The 25,357-nt window shown below is 38.9% G+C and overlaps 1 protein-coding gene across 11 annotated transcripts in view; it reads right to left on the reverse strand.

The window, feature by feature from the left end:
• Positions 1-25,357, reverse strand: part of PEAK1 (pseudopodium enriched atypical kinase 1) — a 298,588-nt gene that overhangs the window by 19,854 nt on the left and 253,377 nt on the right. For all 11 annotated transcript variants that reach the window (XR_011501633.1, XR_011501634.1, XM_070504457.1 and 8 more), the window contains one exon: positions 10,729-11,474. Coding sequence is in view for 9 of the 11 variants with exons in the window: in XM_070504457.1 (XP_070360558.1) it covers positions 10,729-11,474 (746 nt within the window). In the remaining 2 variants the exon portion in view is untranslated. The remainder of the gene's footprint in view (positions 1-10,728; positions 11,475-25,357) is intronic.

Consider the following 25,357-nt stretch of genomic DNA (forward strand, 5'->3'; position numbering starts at 1 on the left):
CAGACAGCTCATCTTTCTGATTCATATTCTAGTTAATGGCATCACTATCCTCCTGGGGTTGTTCCTTCTTGAAATTTTAGCAACACTGCTCTTATCCTACATCCAGCCACTCACCGACATGGTCTACTGCCTGCCTCAGTTTTTTTTTTTTTTTTATCACCTGCCCCTTCTTTTCTGCTGTCCTATTTCAGGGTCTCATTATTATTTATCTAGACTATTGCAATAGCATATTGAGTGCTTTCCCTGCTTCCTGTCCTTCTAGACTCTTCCACCACAGTTTTCTTCCAAAGTCATTAATCTTATGTTATCTCTCTGTTTAAAAATCCCTAGTGGCTTCCCATAAAACACAAAATAAAGTCTAACCTCTTAAGCTCATCATTCAAAGCCTCTAATTTTGGTCCCAAATCTCTCCATACCCTAATTTTCCATTATTCTCTCCATGCACTGTATTTACCATAAAGAATAGTGTGAACTAGGCACAAGAGGCCCTTTTTTACTGGTCCTGAGATAAGTGTTAACGACCTCTTTTATTCATTAATTTCCATTCATCTTTACATCTCTGCATACCACTCTGAATCTTCATTATAATCTGTCTTAAGAGTTATTTATGCCTTTGTCTTTCCCACTGGAATATAAACTCCTTGAGAACAATGCCTTTGTCTTATTTATATGTATTTCTGCAGACCCACACAGATATCACAATATTTTACACAGTAAATGTTTGTTGAAAGGTCAAGAAATATTTATTGAATACTCACTATGTACACAATACTGTATTAGATAGTATATAATGCTATCTAATGCTAAGGATATAGAATAATAATATAGTGGTATAAGGATTGATAAGCCATGGTCCCTCCCATGGGGAAGCTCAAGTACAACAGAGGGAAGGGAGGCACATCACCTTAGTTGTATAATGGTGGTAGTGTATAACTGCACAAGAGTAGCATGAAAGCGCAGTGACAGAGAAATCCACTAGGTATTGAGTGGGGACACAAAGAGGAGCCATCAACATGTTCTCAGAAGATTAGAGAAGAAAATGTAAAGAGCTGGATTCTTTAAGAAAACATAGGAGATTTCTAGGTACATGAGAAGAGAGTAGAAGAATAAATAGCTACCATTTACTGAATACCAAACGGTACTCTGGGCACTATATACATCACTATGTACATATCAACTTCTGTGATTTTTCACAATGGCTTTAAGAAGAATAAAATATTTTCTCCATTTTACAAATAAAGACACAGGCTTAGAAAAGCTAAGTATCTGGGCCAAGGTAACACAGCTAATAAGTTGCTAAAGCACAAAGTTAAACTCAGGTCCGTCTGACTTAAAAGCCCAAATTCTTAACCACTATGTCAATAGTGCTTAAAAATTCAAAAACACCTAGGGGTGCATGCTAACAATGTAGTTTCCAGGCCTTACTTCCAGAGATTCTGATTCTGTAGGTATGGGATGATGCTGAGGAAACTAAATTTTTAATGAGGACCCCTCAGGTGATTCTGAAATTGGTCACCTGCAGATGCAATGCTCTGCCTAGAAGAGCAGCCCAGACAGAGGAACTACTGGGTGAAAAGCCAATAGCATTAAACAGGAGCTAGTTATAATTTGTGCTAGAGGATGGGAATATGGAGATGAATAACTCAGGATACCAGCCTTCAAGAAGTTCAGTGTCAAATGATCCAAAACCTCCAATTCCTTAGCTTTTTCACCAAAGACATTATGATATCCTTTTTCAAAACAAAATCAAAATCATCTATATCACTACTCTAACATAGGAATTATTTGCATATTACCATTTTATAAGTCAATTTTTCTTTTTTTTGTTTGCTGATGAAGAATAGACCTGAGCTAATATCTGTTGCCAGTCTTCCTCTTTTTGCTTGAGGAAGATTCACCCTGAGTTAACATCTGTGACAATCTTCCTCTATCTTGTTTGTGGGTCACTGCCACAGCATGGCTACTGCTGAGTGGTATAGGTCTGCACCGAGGCTGCCGAAGTGGAGTACACTGAACTTAACCACTCAGCCACGGGGCCAGCCCCTGGGAGTTAATTTTTAAAAACTTAGGATCACACTATTTGGTATTTCGCTATTTTCATGTGACATTTTACAAAAAATGTTTTCCATGATTTTATATAGTCTTCAAAATTACCATTTTTAATGGCTGCAAACATTCCATTGGGCTGATGTACCATAATTTATTAAATTGTTTCCTTATTATCAGGCAATTAGTTTGTTTTCAATCTTTTGCAGTGCTAAAATTCTTGAGGATGTTAGCATTTAGTAGCTTTCTCTCATAATTTTAAGGAAGGATGTTTACATCTTTGAAGTAATGGGAAAGAAAATATCTATGTGCAGAACCTATCTAAATATGCTCAGGCTAGTGCCTAATATTAAATAATAATACTAGTGAGTGATCTAAAGAATGGTGAGCAGTAATTTTCCGTTATTCATAACAGTATTATATTTAAAAAAATTTTATGTTTACAAAAGCAGTTTTACTATACAGACATATATACATTATAACAATTTCGTGAAGTAGGCAGGGCAGTTGGTATCCATTCAGGTGAAAGCCAAGAGAGATTACATGACTTCCTTGGGGATACACAGTGATAGATTCAGATTTCGACCCATGTCAGTTGACTCCAAATCTACTTTTCTTTATTCTGTGTTGTGATATCTTTTAGTTTAAGACCAATAAAATAAAACTATTCACATTGAATGAAAAACAGAATAAAGCTATGAACTAAATTGTGTCCTTCCAAAATTCGTATGTTGACACCCTAACCCCTAATGTGGACATACTTTCTCTCCCATCCCCTAACACCCCATGTGAGGACAGCAAGAAGGTGGCTGTCTACAAGACTAGAAAAGAGTCCTCCTTTCCAAAACCGGGAGAAAATAAATTTCCGTGGTTTAGGCCATCCAGTCTGCGGTATTTTGTTAGGAAGCCTGAACAAACTAAGACAACACCCAAAGTAAAGCTCTTAGCACTCTATCACTGAAGTGGATTTGGTAGTTAAGGGGTAGTATCCTTTGACTTTCAAATTGCTAAATTCTAGCACTGACTTCCTTTTGCAACATTTTAAAGATCTTTTAGTCTTTTCAAGAGACTGTCACCACCTGTTAGCCTAATTTAAATTCCATTAGTATAGGAAAGGATATTTTAAGAAGACAAACAGTAAAAAGTTGTTTGTGTGAGCCAACTGCTGGTCTCTTTTGCTTATCTCTGCAAAGGTAGGGTTCACATTGTCCTAGTAGTTTATTTCCTAAGGTTGTACAATCAATTGGGTACTTCTAGAAAGGCCCAGAGGATCTTCAAAGAGACATTTATATTTGCCATTTAGTGTAAAACATCTTTTCCCAAACCTGCCAACAACTCCCAGTATAAAATCACTTGCCACCTGTTCTTTGGAGATTGCTTTTGCATCATTACAAGCAAAGAAATCAATATCAAGACTATTGATTTCGGAGAGACAAGATTGCATGGTAACAATACATAAAGTCAGTCAAGCCCTTCTTCTCAAGTGCTTTGAAAGAACAGAGATGCTCAATGCTCCTTTCTGAAAGAGATACTCATCCTGCTTTGGAGACCTTGTAGCAATAAAGGCCTAAGATAGGTGAAGCCCCTACCCCAATTGATAGAACAGCTTTTGATTGCTACACAGAATCTCAAAATGCCTTTTTAGACTCAACAATAATGTATTAACTCAAATCCAGATCCCCCCTCTCCGGTTTACTCCTCAGTTTAATTTAAAAAGTGTGGCCTGGGGCACAGGGTCACTCCACAGTGCCACCAGACAGTTAAGTGGCGTAGGTGTTGCAACTGCAGAGAGCAGGAGCTGAAGGTCTGGTCCAAATACGTATTCTGTCTCCATAGACAGGTAAGGCAATCGTTTACCTTGTCCATTAATTTACCAAGATACTATCTGATCTTTCTAAGTCAAATTAACACCTAAAAGTCATTTAGATCTGCTAATTCCTTTTGAACCAGTAAACAGAATCAGTAAAAAGGGACTATGGGAATGGAGAACATTACTTCAAATTTACACAGAGCTTTGTGGTGGTATTTTTTTTCTTTTTGATTGGCACCTGAGCTAACAACTGTTGCCAATCTTCTTTTTTTTTTCCTGCTTTTTCTCCCCAAATCCCTCCAGTACATAGTTGTATATTTCAGTTGTGGGTCCTTCTAGTTGTGGCATGTGGGATGCTGCCTCAGCGTGGCCTGATGAGTGGTGCCATTTCCGTGCCCAGGATCTGAACCAGTGAAACCCTGGGTTGTGGCAGCAGAGCGTAGGAACTTAACCACTCGGCCACGGGGCTGGCCCCTGAGCTTTGTGTTTTTAAAAATCCTTTCCCATGCATTATCTCACTTGATCCTAACCTCAATCCCACAAAGTAGGTGGATTATCACTGTAAACACCTGAAAGAAGAGGAAATTGAGGCTCAAAGATTGTTACTCTCCTAAAGTAACCTAGGGAAAATGCTAAAGAATAGCAAAAGAAGTGAATACTTATCAGGGACATTTTGTTCTCTTTTAGCCAAATAGCCCCATAAGATGGGTACCATTACTATCCCTTTTTAAAGCTGGGGAAATTGAGACTCACTCAGAGTAGCAATTTACGACAAAGCTACTAAGTCACAGAGACAAGATTTGGACCCAGATCTTTTGGACTTCAAAGTCCATGCTTTATTGGGTTCTGGTTCAAGACGGTGCTGTAGGAAAATTCTGAACTCAACTCCCACAGACACACTGAGTCTACAGCTACATATGGAACACTTTCCTCTTTAAAAAACCCTAGGGGCTCGCCCTGTGGCAGCAGTTAAGTTTGCACGTTCCGCTTTGGTGGCCCGGGGTTCGCTGGGTGCGGACACAGCACCGCTTGGCAAAAGCCATGCTGTGGTGGGCATCCCACATATAAAGCAGAGGAAGATGGGCACAAATGTTAGCTCAGGGCCAGTCTTCCTCAGCAAAAAGAGGAGGATTTGCAGCAGCTAGCTCAGGGCTAATCTTTCTCAAAAACAAAACAAAACAAAACAAAACAAAAACCCCTAAAGGCTGGCAGAGGATGACTACACATCTGGCAAACAAGGAGAAAACCACACTGAAGTTAGTAGGAGAGGCTGGGACATAAACTCACCACAAACCCCACCCCTAGTGCAGTATCCCATAACTGGTAGGGGCGGGAACCCCAAACCCAGAGCTTCTTCCTGAGGAGCCAAGGGTTCAAATCCCACTCACATCAGGCATCCCAACTTTTAAGACATTCACTTGAGAGATGAGCCTGCAAAACATCCAGTTTTGAAAACCAATGGGGTTCACGGTCCAAGGCCCATGAAACCATGGCGATCTAAGAAAGCGCTCTTAAAAGGCCCATGTGCTGGAACTTACCTGCCCCAGGGCCCAGTTCAGAGGCAGCCAATGTGCCCAGACTTAAAGCGAAGGCTCACCCGCTTATGTTAAAGAGGCAGCTTGAGGGACAGGCATCTAATTTAACACACACTTCTAGGAGCTGCTGGAACACTCTCCAGGACAGAGACTGGTGGGTGCCATTCTTGTGTTCTGCCTTTGCTGTGCTTCAGAGCACCAGTACCTCCGGAAATCAATTTTACAAGAAGCTGTCGCCGAGGGGATGCCTCTTGATCGTCTGGCTCTGGAGGCCAGGGGAGCTTGTGTTCCAGGTCCCATGGGACTATAATAATCAGTGTCACCCAGAAAGGAGCTCACACCCCTGTCTGGCACCCTGATTTTTGTGACTGCTGCCAGGGTACACCTCTATATCACCTGGCTCTGGTGGCCAGTGGGGCTTATTATCATGGGTCTTATAAGACTGGAACCAGTGGAGAAAGAAATCTTAAATAGCTACCACCCTCAGGGCACAGTAAGAAGTGACAGACCCAGCAGCTAGATCTTTCTGTGGAGGGCTATTAGCTAACTATCATGACTGTGGCCTAAGGGGCAGGCTTCTAATTAAACATACACCTTGGGGATGATGGTAATCTTTTCCAGAGACCTTAGAGGGTGGGTGCTATCTTCTCACTCACCCTCTGATGCACTCCAGAGGGCCAGTGTTTCCCGGAAAGGAGCTTTACCTGGGTCTGTGCCCTGGCTTTTATGTCTGGTGTCTCAATTTTTGCAGCTGCTGCTGAGGGGAAGCCCCTTGATTGCCTGGCTCTGGTTGCTAGGGGGGCTTGCATTCCTGGGTCCCATGGGACTGTGGCAATCAAGGCTCTTGGCAGACTACCACTCCCAGGGCACTGCACAGAGAGTGGTCTGGGGCTCACTCCCCTGTATTTCCATAAAGGAGGCCTCTTTGCTTGATCTAGAACTTTGGCCTGAAGGGTAGGCTTCAGGTTTGACACACATATGGTGGCCTATGGAGCTTCTCTCAAGGAACATAGGCAGTGGACACCATCTTGGTGCTCTCCCTCTGTCTTGATCCAGCTCATGGGTACCACCCTGAAAAGAGCTTATACACTTGTCTGGAGCCCCGATTTCTGTGATGGCGCCCTCGGGGACACCTCCAGATTGCTTGGCTTTCCTGGCCAGCAGGGCCTCTGCTGTGGTCCCACAGGACTGTATATATTTACATACTATTAAAAGCTGATGCCTGATGGTCCGGCTTCCAGTCAGCCTGAATCTAGGTGCTGAGATCCTCCCCTTTGGGACACTGATAGGTCTTGGCACATCCTCAACTACTGGGAGCTATTAAAAACATTGCAGGCTGCTTGGACAAGCACAAAAGCTTGAGAGACAACCAAGAACTGAGGCAGGGCTGACCAACAAGTTTCATCTCTTACATGAGGCCACTACTGTAAGACTGGGAGAGGTGAGTTTCATCTAGTGTATAAAAGCCAATACAGAGAGTCAAGCAAAATGAAAAAACAAAGGAATATGTTCAAAATGGAAGAACAAGATAAAACCTCAGGAAAAAAGCTTAATGAAATGGAGATAAGTAATTTACCAGATAAAGAGTTCAAAGTAATGGTCATGGTGATGCTCACTGAACTGGGAGAAGAATGGATGAACACAGGGAAAACTTCAACAAAAATATGGAAAATATAAGAAAGTACCAGATAGAAGTCACAGAGCTGAATAATACAATAACTGAACTGGAAAACACACTAGAAGGGCTCAACAGACTAGATGAAGCAGAAGAAAGGATCAATTGACTGGCAGACAACGCAGTGGACCTCACCGAATCAGAGTAGCAAAAAATAAAGAAAAAGGGAGAAAAGGTGAAGATAGCTTAAGGATCTTGTGGGACAACATCAAACAGATTAATATTTGCATCATAGGGCTTTCAGAAGGAGAACAGAGAGAGAAAAGGGTAGAAATCCTATTTGAAGAAACAATGGCTGAAAATTTCCCTAACCTGGAGAAGAAAACAGACATTCAGATCCAGGAAGCCCAGACGGTTTCAAATAAGAGGAACCCAAAGAGACCCACACCAAGACACATTATAATTAAAATGTCAAAAGTTAGAGACAAGAGGGGCCGGCCTGGGCACAGAGGTTAAGTTCACACATTCGGCTTTGGTGGCCTGAGGTCCGCCAGTTCGAAATCCAGGTGCAGACCTATACACCGCTTGGCAAGCCACACTGTGGCAGGCATCCCCCATACAAAGTGGAGGAGGATGGGCACGGATATTAGCTGAGGGCCAGTCTTCCTCAGCAAAAAGAGGAGGATTGGTGGCAGATATTAGCTCAGGGCTAATGTTTCTCAAAATAAAATAAAATAAAAAAGTTAGAATAAGGATAGAATATTAAATCAGCAAGAGAAAAATATCTTTTTACATACAAGGGAACCCTCACAAGACTATCAGCAGATTTTTCAGCAGAAATTTTACAGGCCAGAGGGAGCAGCAGGATATATTCAAAGTGTTGAAAGAAAAAAACTTCCAAGAACACTCTACCTGGCATAGTTATCATTCAGACGTGAAGGAGAGATAAACAGTTTTCCAGACAAAAGCTAAAGGAGTTCATCATCACCAAACCAGTCTTACAAGAAATGTTAAAGGGACTTCTTTAAACTGAAAAGAAAGTCCACTAATTCGTAACAAGAACACATATGAAAGAATGGATCTCACTGGAAAAGTAAATACACAGTAAAAGTAGCAGATCAATCACTTATAAAGCTAGTATGAAGGTTAAAAGACAAAACTAGTAAAAATAACTATGATTACAACACTTAGTTAAGGAATATACAAGTTAAAAAGATGTAAAATGTGACATCAAAAACATAAAACATAGGATGGGAATAATGTTGACTTTTACAATAGGATCAAACTTAAGTTATTATCAACTTAAAATAGATTGTTATAGATACAAGTTGTTATACATAAGCCTCGTGGTAACCTTCGGCAAAAACCTATAGTAAATACAAAAAAGATAAATAGGAAAGAATCTAAGCATACCACTAATGAAAGTCATCAAACCACAAAGGAAGAGAGCAAGAGAAGAAAAAACGAACAGAGAACTACAAAAATAGCCAGAAAACAACTAACAAAATGGCAATAAGCACATACCTATCAATAACTACCTTAAATGTAAATGGACTAAATTCTGCAGTCAAAAACATAGAGTGGGGGCCGGCCTGGTGGTGTAATGGTTAAGTTTGTGCACTCCGCTTTGGCGGCGTGGGGTTTGCCAGTTCAGATCCCAGGCACAGACCTACACACCGCTCATCAAGCCATGCTGTGGCACCGTCCCCATACAAAATAGAGGAAGACTGTCACAGATGTTAGCTCAGTGACAATCTTCCTCAAGCAAAAAGAGGAAGATTGGCAACAGAAGTTATCTCAGGGCCAATATTCCTCACCAAAAAAACAAAAAAACCCCAAAACAAACCAAAACAAAGATAGAGTGCCTGAATGGATAAAAAAACAAGCTCCATCTATATGTTGCCTACAAGAGACACACTTTATCTTTTTTTTTTGAGGAAGATTAGCCCTGAGCTAACTACTGCCAGTCTTCCTCTTTTTCCTGAGGAAGGCTGGCCCTGAGCTAACATCCGTGCCCATCTTCCTCTACTTTGTATGTGGGACACCTACCACAGCATGGCGTGCCAAGTGGTGCCATGTCTGCACCTGGGATACGAACTGGTGAACCCTGGGCTGCTGAGAAGTGGAATGTGTGCACTTAACTGCTGCGCCACTGGGTTGGATCTAAAGAGACACCCTTTAGATGTGAGGACACACACCGACTGAAAGTGAAGGGATGGAAAAAGATATTCCATGCAAATGGAAACCAAAAGAAACTGGAGTAGCTATACTTATATCAGACAAAATAGACTTTAAAACGAAGAATGTAATAAGAGACAAAGAAGCGTGTTACATAATGATAAAGGGGTCAATCCAACAAGAAGATATAATGTTTGTAAGTATTTATGTATCCAACATAACAGCACCTAAATATATAAAGCAAATATTAACAGATCTAAAGGGAGAAACAGACAGCAATAAAATAATAGTAGAGGACTTTAATTTCCCACTTACATCAATGGATAGATTATCTAGACAGAAAAGTCAATAAAGAAACTTTGGCCTTAATCGACACATTAGACCAGATGGGCTTAACAGATATTTACCAAACATTCTATTCAAAAGCAACAGAATACACATTCTTCTCAAGTACACATGGAACATTTTCTAAGATCATCTGTTAGACCACAAAACAAGTCTTTATAAATTTAAGAGGACTGAAATCACATCAAGCATCTTTTCCAACCACAATAGTATGAAACTAGAAATTAATTACATGAAGAAAACTGGAAAATTTACAAACATGTGGAGATTAAACAACATATGACTGAACAACCAATGGATCAAAGAAGAAATCAAAAGAGAAATAAAAAATTACCTTGAGACAAATGAAAATGGAAATGTAACAAAGTCCATGCTTTATCTGTAACCTTGATGAAACCTATGGCTTACTGTTACAGAGAATATAATTGGACAAGAATTCTTGATGTTAATAATTTTAGCCCTCTTGAAAAAGTAGGTTGTCTGGAATGGGTGCAATACATTTAAGAAATTAATATGTGATCTAATGGACAAAGTGTAGGCTATGGAGTCAGAGAGATCTGTGTTTAAATCTCAGCTTTACTAATTGCTAGCTGTGTGACCCTAAGGAAGTTAGCTTACCTCTCTGAGTTTTACTTTCATCATCTGTCAAATGGATAAAAAGATCTTAACCTCATAAAGTTGATGTGAAGATTAAATTATATAACACTAATAAAGTTCCTGCACATCAACAAATATTGGTTATCTTCCTCTATAAAAATGTTTCTCCAGGAAGCAGAGGAGTTATAGAGCAGGGGTAGACAAGGGCCTCTTTTTTGCTAGAGAATAAAGACAGAAACATGGAGTGGAAGTCACATTAACAGACCTCATTTATATAGGTAGCCTTTGCAAACAATCACAGCTCAAGGATTACCTACTTTAAGAAGACTTCTCTGACCTCTAGAGCCTGGGTGAGGTTCTTCTAAGCTCCCCCAGAATTCTGTTTACCTCTGTCTTAGCACTCAGTATACTGTGTTATAAGTCTGTCTCTTTACATGTCTGTTTTCTCCTCTAGATAATAAGCCCCCTGCTTATTACAATATTTGGTGTAAGGTAGATGATCAACAACTTTTTGCTAAACGGAGGCATGGAGGAAAGAACAGACCCATCCCAATAACAGTGATTTGGATAAGGTTAAAGTCAGATTTATAATATTTCCTTACCTTGACTGCATAGCTATTAAGTGGATCTTTTGCATATGAGGCTGTGTAGTAAACTGCATCACCTGCCTCACAACATGGCTTGTCACTGGTTAGCCTGAAGTCCGACCAGCTGTCCACCCCAAAACGGAGCTCGTCTTTCTGCCCAGCCATGAAGAGGTCTTCACATTTAATAGCCAGTTTCTTCAAGGCATCTGTATGAAGGCTTCGAATTTTACCCACGACTTCTTCCCGATTCTCAAGTCCTCGATAAAGTGCTTGTCTCTGTGGCTTCTGGATGCCTCGGCCCTGTCTGCAAGAGGGACCACGTCGGCTGGACAAGGACTCCATGCTGTTGGAAAATCTATCCTTAATACTTAGAGTAGTTAAGCTGGAGATGCTGTTTGCTGCTGAAGGGACAGGTCTCTCCTTGTGCAAAGGTCTCTCCAAGGAGTCATAAGACTCAATGTCCAGTCCCTTGAGTTCATAACTGATGGAAGAGCCAGCACTGCTGGCATCCCAGTTGGGGTCGATATCATAGGTGGGATTAGCCAAGACACAAAGACTCGTTTCCATGGATTTTTGGAGGTCTTTGGAGAGTGGTTCTGTATTGGCTCTTATGATCGTTTTCTTTGGCAGTGGGGGTGGTGTAGGTTGGGAAGCATTAGGTACTTCTTGGTCAGTTTTCCCACCAAATGCAATGGCATCATCCAAAGCTCCCTTAGGCTGCCGTGGATGCTTGGGAGGTATCATGGCTGCTCTAGATTGCCCTGTATTATTTTAAAAGAAAAAAAAAGAATAAGTAAAGTTTCACTCTTGTTACATAATTGAAACTTAAGCAGAAATAAGTGAGGTTGCCATGAGATTGTAAGAAGTCAATGCCTTAATTCAAAATAGTAGAAGAAAACAATCAAAGAACACATAGCTAAACATTAAAGGTAAGAATCCAAGTCTTGGTGGGAGCAACAAATGTGAAAAATGTCTCAGCATTTCTGTGCCAGAGGAACAGGGTGATGGGCTTTGTTTAAAAAAAAAAAAAAATCCAGGGGCTGGCCTCAGGACCTAGTGGTTAAGTTCGACATGCTCCACTCTGGCGGCCTGGGTTTGGTTCCTCCGTGTGGACCTATACTATTCATTAGCAGCCATGCTGTGGCAGTGACCCATAGACAAAACAGAGGAAGACTGGCACAGATGTTAGCTCCGGGTGAATCTTCCTCAAGCAAAAAGAGGAAGGTTGGCGACAGACATTAGTTCAGGGTGAATCTTTCTCAGGAAAAAAAAAAATCCAGATTCTCCACTCCTGCCCCTAAGTGTGCTATATTTACTATACTAGAATACTAAGGAGTGACAGAGACTCAAATAACTGCATGTGACAGAGTAGGGATAATAGCATTTGTGGATAAAGAAAATATTTGGGAGTGTTATTAAAAACAAATAAAACTAGCACTGGGATCACTAGACTAGTGATCAGAAGATACTATTCTGTTCTTTTAACTTTGTTCCAAAGTTATGTTATATCGTATACAGCACTTGCCACTTTTAATCCAACACATATGAATACAATTTCATAAACCATGTTATTTTATTTCACTAAAGAGATAGATTCCAGCATTGCTTAAACTGTTCTATGTATAAGATTACTGTGATTGTGGTAAAGGCAACAGTGTATAGGAGCAGTCAACAGCTGTTCCAAAGATCATCCACAAACTCTTATGTGATTCTATTTTATTTTGGGGGGCATATAACCTATGATTTAAGAGATGTGACTTTTGAATATCTCTTACAAGCCTGATAGCCAATCATCTCTGCCTCCTTTCTACCATTTATGCTTTTGCTGTTAGTGCTGTGCAGTAAATTGTGACTCCTTAGCAACCCTGTGTACAGCAGAGCAGAACTCTGCCCAATCTTTTTGCGCCATCCTCTCACCTTCTGGTGGTGTTTCAAACAATGCTCCACTGCTATTCATAGGGGTTTCATGGTCAACTTTTTCAGAAGTGAGTGGCCAGATCCTTCTTCCTAGTCTATCTAGTCTGGAAGCTCTGCTGAAACTTGTTCAACATGGGTGATCCTGCTGGTATCTGAAATACTGGTGGCATAGCTTTCAGCATCATGCAGCCGCCACAGTGTGACAGCTGACAGATGGGTGGCGTGGTTTCCTAACCGGAAAACAAACCTGGGGTGCAGCAGTGAAAGCATCAAATCTTAACCACTAGACCACCAGGGCAGGGTAGTATTTATGCTAAGAATGAAATAAAACACACATGTGTGATCAATGATAACTTCCATGCTTACTGTATAATGGGGAAGGGGCATTATTTTTTTAAAGACAGAGAAATATGCTATAAAACTTTTATAAAAGCTATTAAAATTAGTAATGTTATTAAAATGGGGCCTCCACTCAGTATTTCAGAGTTAAAGCATAATGCTCTGTTATGGGTTGAATTATGTCCTCTCTCCCGAAATGTTGAAGTCCTAATCCCTCTCTGGTCCTTGTGAATGTGACTTTATTTGGAAACAGAGTTTTTATAGAAGTAATCAAGTTAAGATGAAGTCATTAGGGTGGGCCCTAATCCAATATGACTGATGTCCTTATAAAAAGAGGAAAACATCATATGCAAACAGACACAGGGAAAACACTATGTGATAACAAAGGCAGAGATTGGAGCAATGAAGCTGCAAGCCAAGGATGCCAATGATTGATGGCTATCACCAGATAGATGCTAGGAAGAAGTAAAGAAGGATTCTACTCAGAGTCTCAGAGGGAGCACGTCCTTGCTTACACCTTGATTTCAGATTCCCAGCCTCCAGAACTGTGAGAGAATAAATTTCTCTTGCTTTAAGCCACCCAGTTTGCGGTACTTTGTTACAGCAGCCCGAGGAAACTAATACCTGCTCCTACTGATGATTAGAACAGAAGGTAATGGATGGTCCTGAGGATGATAATGAATAATTATGGTGTTTTTTAAAATTAAAGTCATGTCCTTGTAGCAATGCCAAGGGTAAGGACAAATATAAACTATGATTGTAATAACAATATATTCCATTTACCATGCATAGAACTCTCTTCAAGAATACCTAAGAGTTTATACAAACAATGACAATGTATACAGCAAACCTGAGGTTCCCCTTTCTCCACCAATGGCATGAAGCAATATATATATTGTTTTACAAGGAATAGAGCTACATTACATACAAATATAAACAAAAAAATATGTATATATAGCTAGCATGAGAATGAGAGAAAGAATATGAGAATGATAAGCTCCAAGAGGGCCAGGACTTTTGTTTTATTCACTCTTGTATCCTCTATGTCAAGAACAGAGCCTGTATATAATAGATGCTTGATAAATATTTCTCGAATGACTAAAGAAATAAATATTTAGGGATAAAAGAGAAAAAGTGGTAAAATTGTATAGCTACCTATGACAAGGGAAAAAAATGACTCAGTAATTTTAAAAATTCCAATAAAGAAAAGTCCAGGACCATATGGCTTGATTGATGAATTCTACCAAATGTTTAAAGAAGTATTAACACCAATCCTTCACAAACTCTTCCAAAAAACAAGAGGTGAGGGAACACTTCCCAACTTGAAATCTATGAGGCCAATATTAACTATATAAAGACCAGATAAAGACATCATGAGAAAACTAGAGACTAATATCCCTTATAAATGTAGAAACAAAAATCCTCACAAAATACTAGCAAACTGAATCCAGCAACATACAAACATGATTATACACATGACAAAGTTGAATTTACCCCAGGAATTCAAGGTTGGTTTAACATCTGCAAAATCAATCACTGTAATATACCATGAACAGAATAAAGGGGGAAAACTCACATGATCACCTCAATAGATGCAGAAAAAGCATTTGGTAAAAGCCAACACCTTTTCATGATAAAAACACGAACAAACTGGAAAAAGAAGGAACATTTTCAACCTGATAAAGGGCACCTACAAAAAACCAAGAGCTAACATCATACTTAATGGTAAAAGACTGGATGTTTACCCAGAGATCGGGAATAAGACAAGGACTTCCATTTTTGTCACTTCTACTCTACACTGTACTGAAGGACTTAGCCAGGGAAATTAGAAAAGAAAAAGAAATAAAAACATCCAGATTGGAAAAGAAGTAAAACTATCTCTATTCATAGATGACATAATCTTGTATGTAGGAAAGCCTAAGGAAACCACAAAAAAAAAAAAACAATTAGAACTAACATACCAGTTCAGCAAGGTTGCAGGATACAAGATGAATATGCATTTCTATACACTATCAATGAACAATCCAAAAAAAGAAAAACAATTCCATTTACAATATCATCAAAAAGAATAAAGTATTTAGGGATCAATTTAATAAAAGACATGTCGGGACTTGTACACTAAAAACTACCAAATCACACTGAAGAAAATTAAAGACCTAAATAAATGGAAAGATATCTTAATGGTCATAGATCAGAAACTTAGTATGTTAAAATAGAAACACTCCCCAAACTGATCTAAGGATTTAATGTCATTCTTATCAAAATCCCAGTTGGTTTTCTTGCAGAAATTGACAGGATGATCCTAAAATTCATATGGAAATACAACGGATCTAGAGTAGCCCCCAAAACAATCTTGAAAAAGAAGAACAAAGTTGGAGAACTCACATTTCCCAATTTCAAAACTTACTTCAAAACTACAGTAATCAAGATTGTGTATACTAATATAAGAATAGAAATATAGACAAATGGAATAGAATTGAAAGTCCAGAAATAAACCTTTACAATTATGGTCAATTGATTTTCAACAAGGATGCCAACACAATTCAATGGGGAAACAATAGTCTTTTCAACAAATGGTGCTAGGACAACTGGATACCCAAATGCAAAAGAATGAAGTTGAATCCCTCCTTCATTCTATACACAAAAATTAACTCAAAATTTATCAAAGCTCTAAATCTAAGAGTCAAAACTATGAAACTCTTAAAAGAAAACATAGGAATAAATCTTTTTGATCTTGGGTTAGGCAATGGTTTCTTAGATATGACACTTAGAGCAAAAGCAAAAAAAGAAAAAATAAAATTCTTTTTTTTCAACTTTTTTTTCCTTCTTCTTCATCTTTTTCCCCTCTTCTTCTTCTCCCCAAAGCCCTCCAGTACATAGTTGTATATTCTAATTGTAGGTCATTCTGGTTGTGATATGTGGGACGCTCCCTCAGTGTGGCTTGATGAGTGGTGATAGGTCTGAGCCCAGGATCCAAACCGGTGAAACCCTGGGCTGCCGAAGCAGAGTGCGTGAACTTAACCACTCGGCCATGGGGCTGGCCCCTGAAATTCTTAAAAATTAAAAACTTGCGTACTTCAAAAGACAACTTCAAGAAAGTGAAAAGACAACTCACAGATTGGGAGAAAATATGTGCAAATCACATATCCAATAAGAGACTTGTATCCAGAATTTATAAATAACTCTTACAATAAAAAGATAAATAACCCATTAAAACTGGGCAAAGGATCTGCATAGACATTTCTTCAAAAAAGATATACAAATGGCCAATAAGCACATGGAAAGATGCTCAACATCACTATCCATTAGGTAAATGCAAACCAAAACCATGAGACACCACTTCACATTCACTAAGCTAGCTATAATAAAAAAGATGAAGAAGTGTTGGTGAGGATATGGAGAAATTCAAAAGCTCACACACTCCTAGGAAGAATCTAAAATGGTGCAATCACCTTGGAAAACAGTTTAGTAGTTACTCAAAAAGTAAAACATAGAGTACCACATGACCCAGCATTTCCAATCCTAGGGATATATCTAAGAGAAATGAAAACATATGTTCATACAAAAAGTTGTACACAAATGTTCATAGCAATATTATTCATAATAACCAAAAAGTAGAAACAACCCAAATGTCCATCAACTGATGAATGGATAAACAAAACGTGGTATAGCCACACAAAAGAATATTATCCAGTCCTAAAAAGAAATGAAGTACTGATATATGCTACAACCTGTATGAACCTTGAAAACATTATGCTAAGTGAGAGAAGCCAGTCACAAAAGACCACATATCGCATGATTCCACTTACATGAAATTTCCAGAAACAAGTAAATCCAGAGAAACAGAAAGCAGATTAGTGGTTGCCAGGGACTGGTGGAAGGGGAGAATGGAAATGGAGAGTAACTGCTAGTGGGCTTCTGTTTGGGATGACGAAAATGTTCTGGAATTATATAATGGTGATGGCTGTAAAATTTTGTGAATATACAAAAACTCATTGAATTCACCACTAAAAGGGTGAATTTTATGGTATGTAAATTATATCTCAATAAAGTAAATCAACAATCCAGTCTTAGAAACCACCACAAATTCAGTTTTTAGTCACATCGTTCCATTCCTCTGTGCCCTTAACATTACGAAGGATGTAGGGCCTTGGCATTTATTGCACTCTTCCTGTGATGACAAGGCCTCCCTCCTAGAGTTGCCCCAGCCCTACTGAGCCTCAGCTAATGTGAGAAGTCAGAACCATAGTTTATGTGGAAGATGAGAGAAATATGCTTTGTAACAAACCTTCATTTTCCAGTTGCTGGCCCAGACCTTCAGAGATGATGTGCGATGGAGAAGGTTAGAAGCAGTGAACTGCACCAGCACCTTATCATCCTTGCTTGACTACTGTGACAGTCTCTTGCTATCGCTGTCTCCAGTTTGCCTCCCTCACCGCACTAGCCGTTAGAGAGATTTTTTTAAACACCAAAGCTGATCATGGCACTCCTCTACTTAAAAACTGCTGTCCTTGAGAATCTGGACTTGACCCTGAGAATATAATTTTCTTCGCTCAAGCACAGAAAGCAAGCTTTTCATGACCTAGCCCTGGTTATACTTGTTTGTCCTGTAGTGTTCCACCTTGCATCTTCAGTCAGAGCTACCAAACTGCTTGCAGTTTCTTCAGGACTCGTGGCTACTTCATACTCTGTATCTCAGGCTGACCCTTTTCAAGGAATGGTTTCCCTCTCCTCTTATCTTTAAACATTCTGTGTCTGGGGAGAGTTTCTTACTCTACTCCCCAAAATTGACCTCTCCTTCCTTAGGACCTCAGATATAGCCTGTGAACATTTCTCTCTCACCACTAGAATACTTGCCTTGTATCCCTGTCTGAATTTCCTACTGGTTTTCTCATTGAGGGCAGAGATTGCGTTTCATTTGTAAACCTAGGACCAAGCAAAGAGTCTGGCTGAGAGGGGAATGGAATGAAGGAAGAAAGGAAGAAGAGAAGGAAGGAAGAAGGAGGGGAGGGAGGGAGGAAGAAATTAATGAAGAAACTAGAAACATGAACCTATTCTCACCCCTTCCAATGTGGGAACAAGAAGAGGCTTTATGGGGTGCCATTTTCTACCCATTTCTCCAAATTAGAACAAACAAAAATAATCATGGACAAGGAAGGAATGAAGATTCCAAAAGTGTTTTCTGTTTGTTTGTTTTTTTAAATTACCTCAGAACTGGCAAGTGAGATAAGGTCTATCACCATCAGTAGCTCTTTAATGCTTATCAGAGGAGGTGGAAGAGGGCCGATCATGCCACTTTCCACTACCTATAGAACAAAGTCCAAACTCCTCAGCAAGTTGGTCAAGTCTCTCAGTCTTATCTACCACTATTTCTCATCAACCCTCCCACTTGAATCACTTACTTCCTGTTCCTTTGATATGCACTGTTTTTATTTTTACATCTCTGCCTTACTAAAGGTGTTCTGTCCTAAGCCCAGTTCAAATGGCCCTTCTCCACTGAAGCCTTCCCCACTCTCTACTCCCTATTTTCAAACTGGGAGCTACCACCTCTTCCTCTGTGTTCTCTTATCACTTTTTTCTCTAACATAGCATTTCTAGCCTTTTATAACGTGTGCGTATTTTTTGTCACATTCCCTCAGAACCTGGTGTGGTGTGAGACATGCAGCAGGTGTGCCATAAATGGCTGCTGGACTGAAGGACAGAGTCAGCAGAGTTGGTCATGATTCCAAAATGAAAATGAACAGCCAAGGCAGTAAGGAAACAAAGATACTTAATAGTGGCTTCTATTCCCAAACAGCAGGATACGATCTCTTGGGAGCTAAGGAGATTTCCACATAGGAATCAAAAACTTGCCTTCCAAATAAACTATGAGCATTCCATGGCCCATGCAAGTAGGTCAAGCCATTCTCCCAAGTCTAAAAGTGTTTGTGTTTTTATTTTTTTCCTCCAAGAAAAACAAGTTCTACTAACTGAATTCCAGTCATCTGGGTCAATGTTTTAAATGCTTGGTATCTCAGCTGTTTTTATTTTAAAACTTTTAATCCTGTACATTCCTCTCAAGGCTCTGGGACCAGACACTAAAACTCAGCTTTCAGCAGGCCTGATATAATATCACATACTCTACGTTTTTGTGGCATACTAGCTCTCTAAACAGAAAAAAATAAATTATGTTTTAAATCTTGCCTTGCTATAGACTAAAAAAGTTCTTTTGGACAAATATGTTTGACTAAACCACACTCAAACCTTACTGTTCTCTCTTTTTGAGTTTCCACACTCTATCTCTTTACTTGTTCCCCTGTTTAAAATTCTTCAGACTGAGAGATAAGGCCCCATATCACATCTGCAAAGCAAATGGCGAAGGATTAAAGGGGAATAGTTTAATGACACTACTTCAAAGAAGCCAAAAAGGTGTTTAAAACTCCTTGAGAAGGAAAATGATTGATATAAGACTCTTAAAACTTATAAGATCAACATTTTAAAGATGATTGCATACTGAAAAATGCAAACTAATAACTAAACCATTATAGAGATCTACTGAAAGGCACTATCATAGGAGACACACTAAGGACAAACCACAGCAAATGTTTGCTTAAGACCTGACAATCACTACAATCTTAGGGTGCTAGAGAATAAAGGCACTTAGTGATGACCCATTTGGACAGTAGCAGTATGCTAATGAGTACAATTAGCTCTTTATTCCAACAAGACAGAAATGTCAAGGTCTCCTGGGTGGTCTCCCTGCCTCCAATCGTAGGTCCCAGAATCATCTTTTAAAAATCCTGATCACGTCCCTCTATTCAAAATTCTTCAGTGGCTCTCCATTTCCTCTAGGCAAAAGATATACTCATTGTGCTATACACATACCATTTATGATCTAGCCTTGTTTTTCCACTCTGTCTCATCTGCCCGACTCTGCCTCCTTTCACTCTGCACTTAAGCTACTCTGAGTTAATTACTTGTAGTTAGTTGAACATTCACTTCTCTATCAAGCTCCAGGCCTTTGTACATACTCTTCCCTCTATCTGGAATGTTCTCCCTTGCTTGTTAATCTGGCAAACAACTACTCCTCTTTCAAGGTCTGCTCAAAATCTTAGTGACTCTCTCCTAGACTCCTCCAGGCAGAGGAGTTCATTAAGCCTTTAAATATCTGCATTACAGCAACTTTCACATGGGTTCTTAAGGGTCCAGCTCCATGTGTGTCTTTGAAGGACCAAGAGTCCTTGAAGACAGTACTGCTATTTCCAACACCTAGTCTGGTTGCCAGGAGATAGTTGGTGTTCCACAAATGTTTACTCAATGAAAGTGTTAAAGCCCAAATAAATGGAATATATCTTTCTATTTAAATTGTAATTTCGATCTTCAGCCCTAATGTTTTTCCAAGCCTCATGATAAGTAATATAGATCAGATTGGGAGGGGAGAGGACAAAAGAAGAGATGATGATCATCTCCAAACTGGCAAATATACACTGGAGTTTATAAATATAGATGCCACACATCACTACTGAGCACCAGCCTTGTCAAATGAGTAGGCCTCTTATTCACTGTACCTAGTACTCACTGTTTATCATCCCATGGCAGCAGGCAACAGCAGCTTAGGAGGAAGAGTCCTAATCTACATGAGCATTATTTCTGTGCTGGGTCCTATCACGGTCAAATATAAGCACCAACAGGCAAACTAGAGGGGACATCAACTTCATGCCAAACGATAAAACAAAGCTGACCTCCAAAGACCATTTCCAGCTTAGCCTCAAATAAAGAGATACAGATACTATTTTAAAGAATGTCAGTGGTGTACAGACTCAAGTTTTGTAATATCTCATAAGTGAAAATCTCTCCAAGAACAGAGATTATTTATTTGGGGTAAGTTATCAATGTAATTCGAATATTGTACTCTGCCAACTAATTCCAGTATATTGGAAACTACTTTTAAATGCGAATGCAGCTAACTTAAAAGATAGGGACACAGCCTATTATTTCTTTTTAAACAGAAATAATTACATTTTTAGAAAGTATAACAAACGTTCAAACAAAAGTTCAAAATTGTCAATCTATTTTTTTTAAACATCCAGATAATTGAAGAATGTGCAATTCTTTTTAATCTTTGGTTCAAATCATTAACTCTGCACTGTGTGGAATAATGTCTAGTACATAGAAGTTCCTCAGTAATTATTTGTTGAGTACATGAACAAATGGTAATGTATTCTTCAGAATGACTGTTTTTAAAAAGCTTCCATTTATGATGACATTATTCTGTAATTACAACATCAAGGCCAGCAATGTATTGACATTCTTTTAAGTACCCCTTAAAATTTAACACTGATGATCAATACACTGCAAAAGGAAGTTCTGGAGACAGAAGACTTTCAGGTGTTTTCTTTCAGTGTTTGAAGGGTATAGCCTTAAGGAGATGCTTCAAGTAAGTAAGATGAGACATGGGACAATTTCTTGTGAGGACATGTAGAAAGGAAACTGAGGTACGGCTTGTATTAGTCCTTAATTAGGAAACCCCTGGCTTAAGCCTCATATTAGAAATAAAAGACTGCTGATTAACAGAACACATAAACTGAGACTTAAAATTTTCCTGCATGAATTTTTCTGACAGCTTGATTTCTCCAACCCAGTAATCTTATAAAGTCAAATGCAAAAGTCATTTTTGGCTCATTCATTCAAACATATTCCTAGCACCTACTGTATGTTTTAGGTAATGTGCTAAGTTGTAGGCACACAGAACAGGAGCAAGCCAAAAATCTATTAAGTCAATGGAGACTTGATAGATCTCCATAAAAAGCAGTGTATAGAGTACTCAGTTACAAAGTGAGTGAAGGAGAGCTAAAGTCGCCAACTAATTTCCAACAGAGGAGCGGTCACTACAAGCTACTGACTTTAGCAGGCTGATAAAGTAGTCAGGTGTGCCAGATAAAAAACTAGCGATATTTCTGCTAGACATTTTGAGATAGACATAAGAAACATGGGGAAAACGTTGACGGTCTGATTAAAAAAACATACTATCACTTCTCTGAGAAATTATTTTGGGTGGCAGATACCCTGCTAAATTCAGTTTGGGGTAGATTAAGGTGTCATAGATCAGAGTTTGTTCACTGACCTCATGTCACCATCACCGAGAGTAAAACCACCACTGTGTAAGGGGCAACCCTCTTTTTTTTTTTTAAGTAGAGCAGAAACTGTATTCATTGGTCAATGAATGGAGGAGGCGGAGCTCATGATCTAAAACAGCTTCTCTGGAGCAATCTTCTTAAGAAGCTGTCAAGTTGCAAAAGGCCAATATGATTTTTGTGCCCACAGAAGACAATACAAATCTCCCAAATAACTGATTCTTTCAGGCAGTACTGTCCAATAGAACTTTCTGTGATGAAATTTTTATTCATATTTTAATGAATTTAAATGTAAATAGCCAGATGTGACTAGTAGCTACTGATCATATTGGATAGTGCAGCTCTAGAATCTAGTTATACACAAAATAAAGTTTGCTTTATTTATGTTAAGGACAAGAAAAAAAGGCACCTGAATTAACCCTGGAGAGTAATCTCTAAGGTGAAAAGAAAAATGTATAGTTTGCCTAAGTTGGTAGCTTTGTGTGGGAATGGCTGGATCACAATAGCTCTTGTTATGCCACAGTGGGGCGATGAGACCATCTCTCAAGGGTAGAGATCTAATGGGAGGTTCTGAAGTAAGGTAAACAGGGCCTATTCCAGTTGAGTTTGTCTTTCCCTTTAACTTATTAGTTTTCAGAACTATCTGAGAAATGTGGAAAGTACAAAACAAATCCAAACCACGTCCTGTTGTTTTGCTATAATTAGCAGACCTGAGGGACTGGGTCTGTCACGGTTATGTTGCTATTATTTGTCATCTCTCCTCTGGTCCCTATTAGCCACCTTGGGGTCCTATATCTTGTATCACGTTTCACACCTTCAGTCATTAGTTGTGTAGGCAGCTCACAACTTTTTGGATTTATATTTTGTTGTTCTGCTTACGCAACATTTCTAATAAACATTTAAAATTATTTCCACTTTACTCTACATTTTCTGACTAGCACATCAAACATACTTGAAGGAGAAAGTAACAGTGTATTTTTGGGAAAAAATAAAGGAACTTCACAATTATTAAGCACTTCTATGTACCAAGTACTTTTATCCCCATCAGCCCTACAAACCAGATGTTACTATTCCCTCATTTCCGATGAGGAAATTGAAGCTCAGGAATGGTAAATGGCTGAGCCACAATCATGTAGGTGGTCAATGACACAGCTGTCATATAAAACAAAATATGTCTGATGCCCCAAACCTACATTTTTTTCCTACTATATTAAACTGCTTCCTAAGCCCACTTTACAGTGTAATTTTCAGAAATAAATTCCACAGTGAAAATGATAGTAACCCTTAACTTTCCTCCCTCAAGTTCTTCCATCAGTCCATCCATCCTCTGCCTCATTTGAAAAATAAAAAGAATGAAAGAACGTGGTGTTTATGGAATGGTTCTGGAATATTTAAAAGCATCTAAAGCTATTACATTAAGAGGTTTTGTATCCTCTCAGTTTTTAAACACATGCATAAAATGTTTTTTAAGCTACCAGGGCTTTAAATCATAAGAAATTACCCAAAGGGGTAGTTCAAAATTTCATGCAAATGATTTGCTGAAAGTATTAAAAAAGGTAAGTTCCAAATGCCACTTAAAATAATGGTTCCATTAGGACAAATAACAACAACAGCAAAGCGAAAAATTAAAACAATAAAAACCCCTCAGTTTGTAGAACTGGTGGAGTCAACTCTATCTATTACTCAGTTGTTATTTTGCTCACACAGTAAAATCTTTCCAAAGAAGCAATTAATCATGTATCATGCCTTATGGAGTCAAGCACAGCCACTTAGGCACTTAAGGAAAACCAGGCAACATTTTATGAGCATCACATACTTTTCAAAGTAAAGCAATAGGTAGAAAGAAAGATATCTTCTGACTGGGCATCTGTAACCTAGTATTTTTGTACTCTAAGTAATCATAATCTTTTAAAAAATGTCTTAAATTTTGTATCTCAAAGTAGATGACTTAAAAAAAAAAAGGGAGACAGATACAGTCCTTCAGTATTTTACAAGGATTTAGTGGTTATGATTGTTCCAGTCTAGTGGTTTAGACCGACTGGGTTCCAACCTTGGTTCAATCCTTACTGGCTCTGTGACTTTGGGCAAGGCACTCTGCCTCATTTTCCTCATCGGAAAAATGGGGATAATAATTTCTAAGGTTTTTGTGAGGATGAAATGAGTTAATATATGTCAGGCACTTGGAACGTTCATGGAAGTAATGCTCTAGTTTTGCTAAGAATCTACATAGTTGAGAAGACAAATAAAATAATTTAACTTTAATTGATTAATGGATCTTTATAAAGAAGAGAAGCCATAAGATACCACACAATCAGTAAAAATTAGTATATATTTTACTGAGGACATCATGAAAGAAATTTTGGTGCAGTAAGAAAGTCTGAGAGATAATTCCTGATGTATTATGCTGTTTGAGGGCATATTATAGTAAATAAACAATAATTTTTAAATTTTATAACATGCTCCATAAAACACAAAAGAATGGGCAAAGTTCAGTAATTTACTTGACTATAAAATCCATTCCAACTGGAAAATGGTATCCGAGATAGTTGCTTGGGTAAACTGTAATATGGTCTCCTCCACTCACAAACCATACAGGGCTTTTAGAACTTAGAATGGAAGTCTTTTGCCTTACAGAATGTATTTTCAACTGCATGTGAGTTGTTGTGATTGAGTTTCCTGAAAGGACATAACAGAGCATTTCTCCTACAGTATTACCTCAACCTTTTGGCCTTCTTAAGGATTCCTTTATTTCCAAGTACGCTAGCTGACCTTAGAATGATTTTTCCTTACAATAACCTGATGAAGAAAAAAGACAAAGAAGAAAGGAGATGAGAAACTAGGTAGAAGAATGCTTTGATACTATAAACCACTGGTTTCCAAACAGGTGTAAGAGTTGGTCAGTGGTCCTTAAGAATCTTGCTAGTGCTTTGCATGTGTAGTCCAGCTCATGCTACTCACCTTTCTCCTGATTTCACAGGAGAACAGCACTGAGAAATCCTTTTCCAGCCCCATGCTTTGCTTTTCAGAAGGAAGGAAACTATGGGACACTCAAGGGAGTGGGACAGATCAGAAGTCACTAGGCACTCAAGGAAAAAGAGTGAAGATGATTAGAAAAATGAAGAAACTTTGCATTGGTAGGAACCTTAGAGATAATTTAGTTCAATCCGCTTTGTAGGATAGGATTCTCATCATTGCACCTCTGAGAGATGGCCCCTCAGCCTCTGCCTAAACATCTCCAATAATTGGGATCTTACTTCCTTGAATCTGCTTACTCC

The sequence above is a fragment of the Equus asinus genome, chromosome 2, assembly GCF_041296235.1.
Source record: "Equus asinus isolate D_3611 breed Donkey chromosome 2, EquAss-T2T_v2, whole genome shotgun sequence".
NCBI lineage: Eukaryota > Metazoa > Chordata > Mammalia > Perissodactyla > Equidae > Equus > Equus asinus.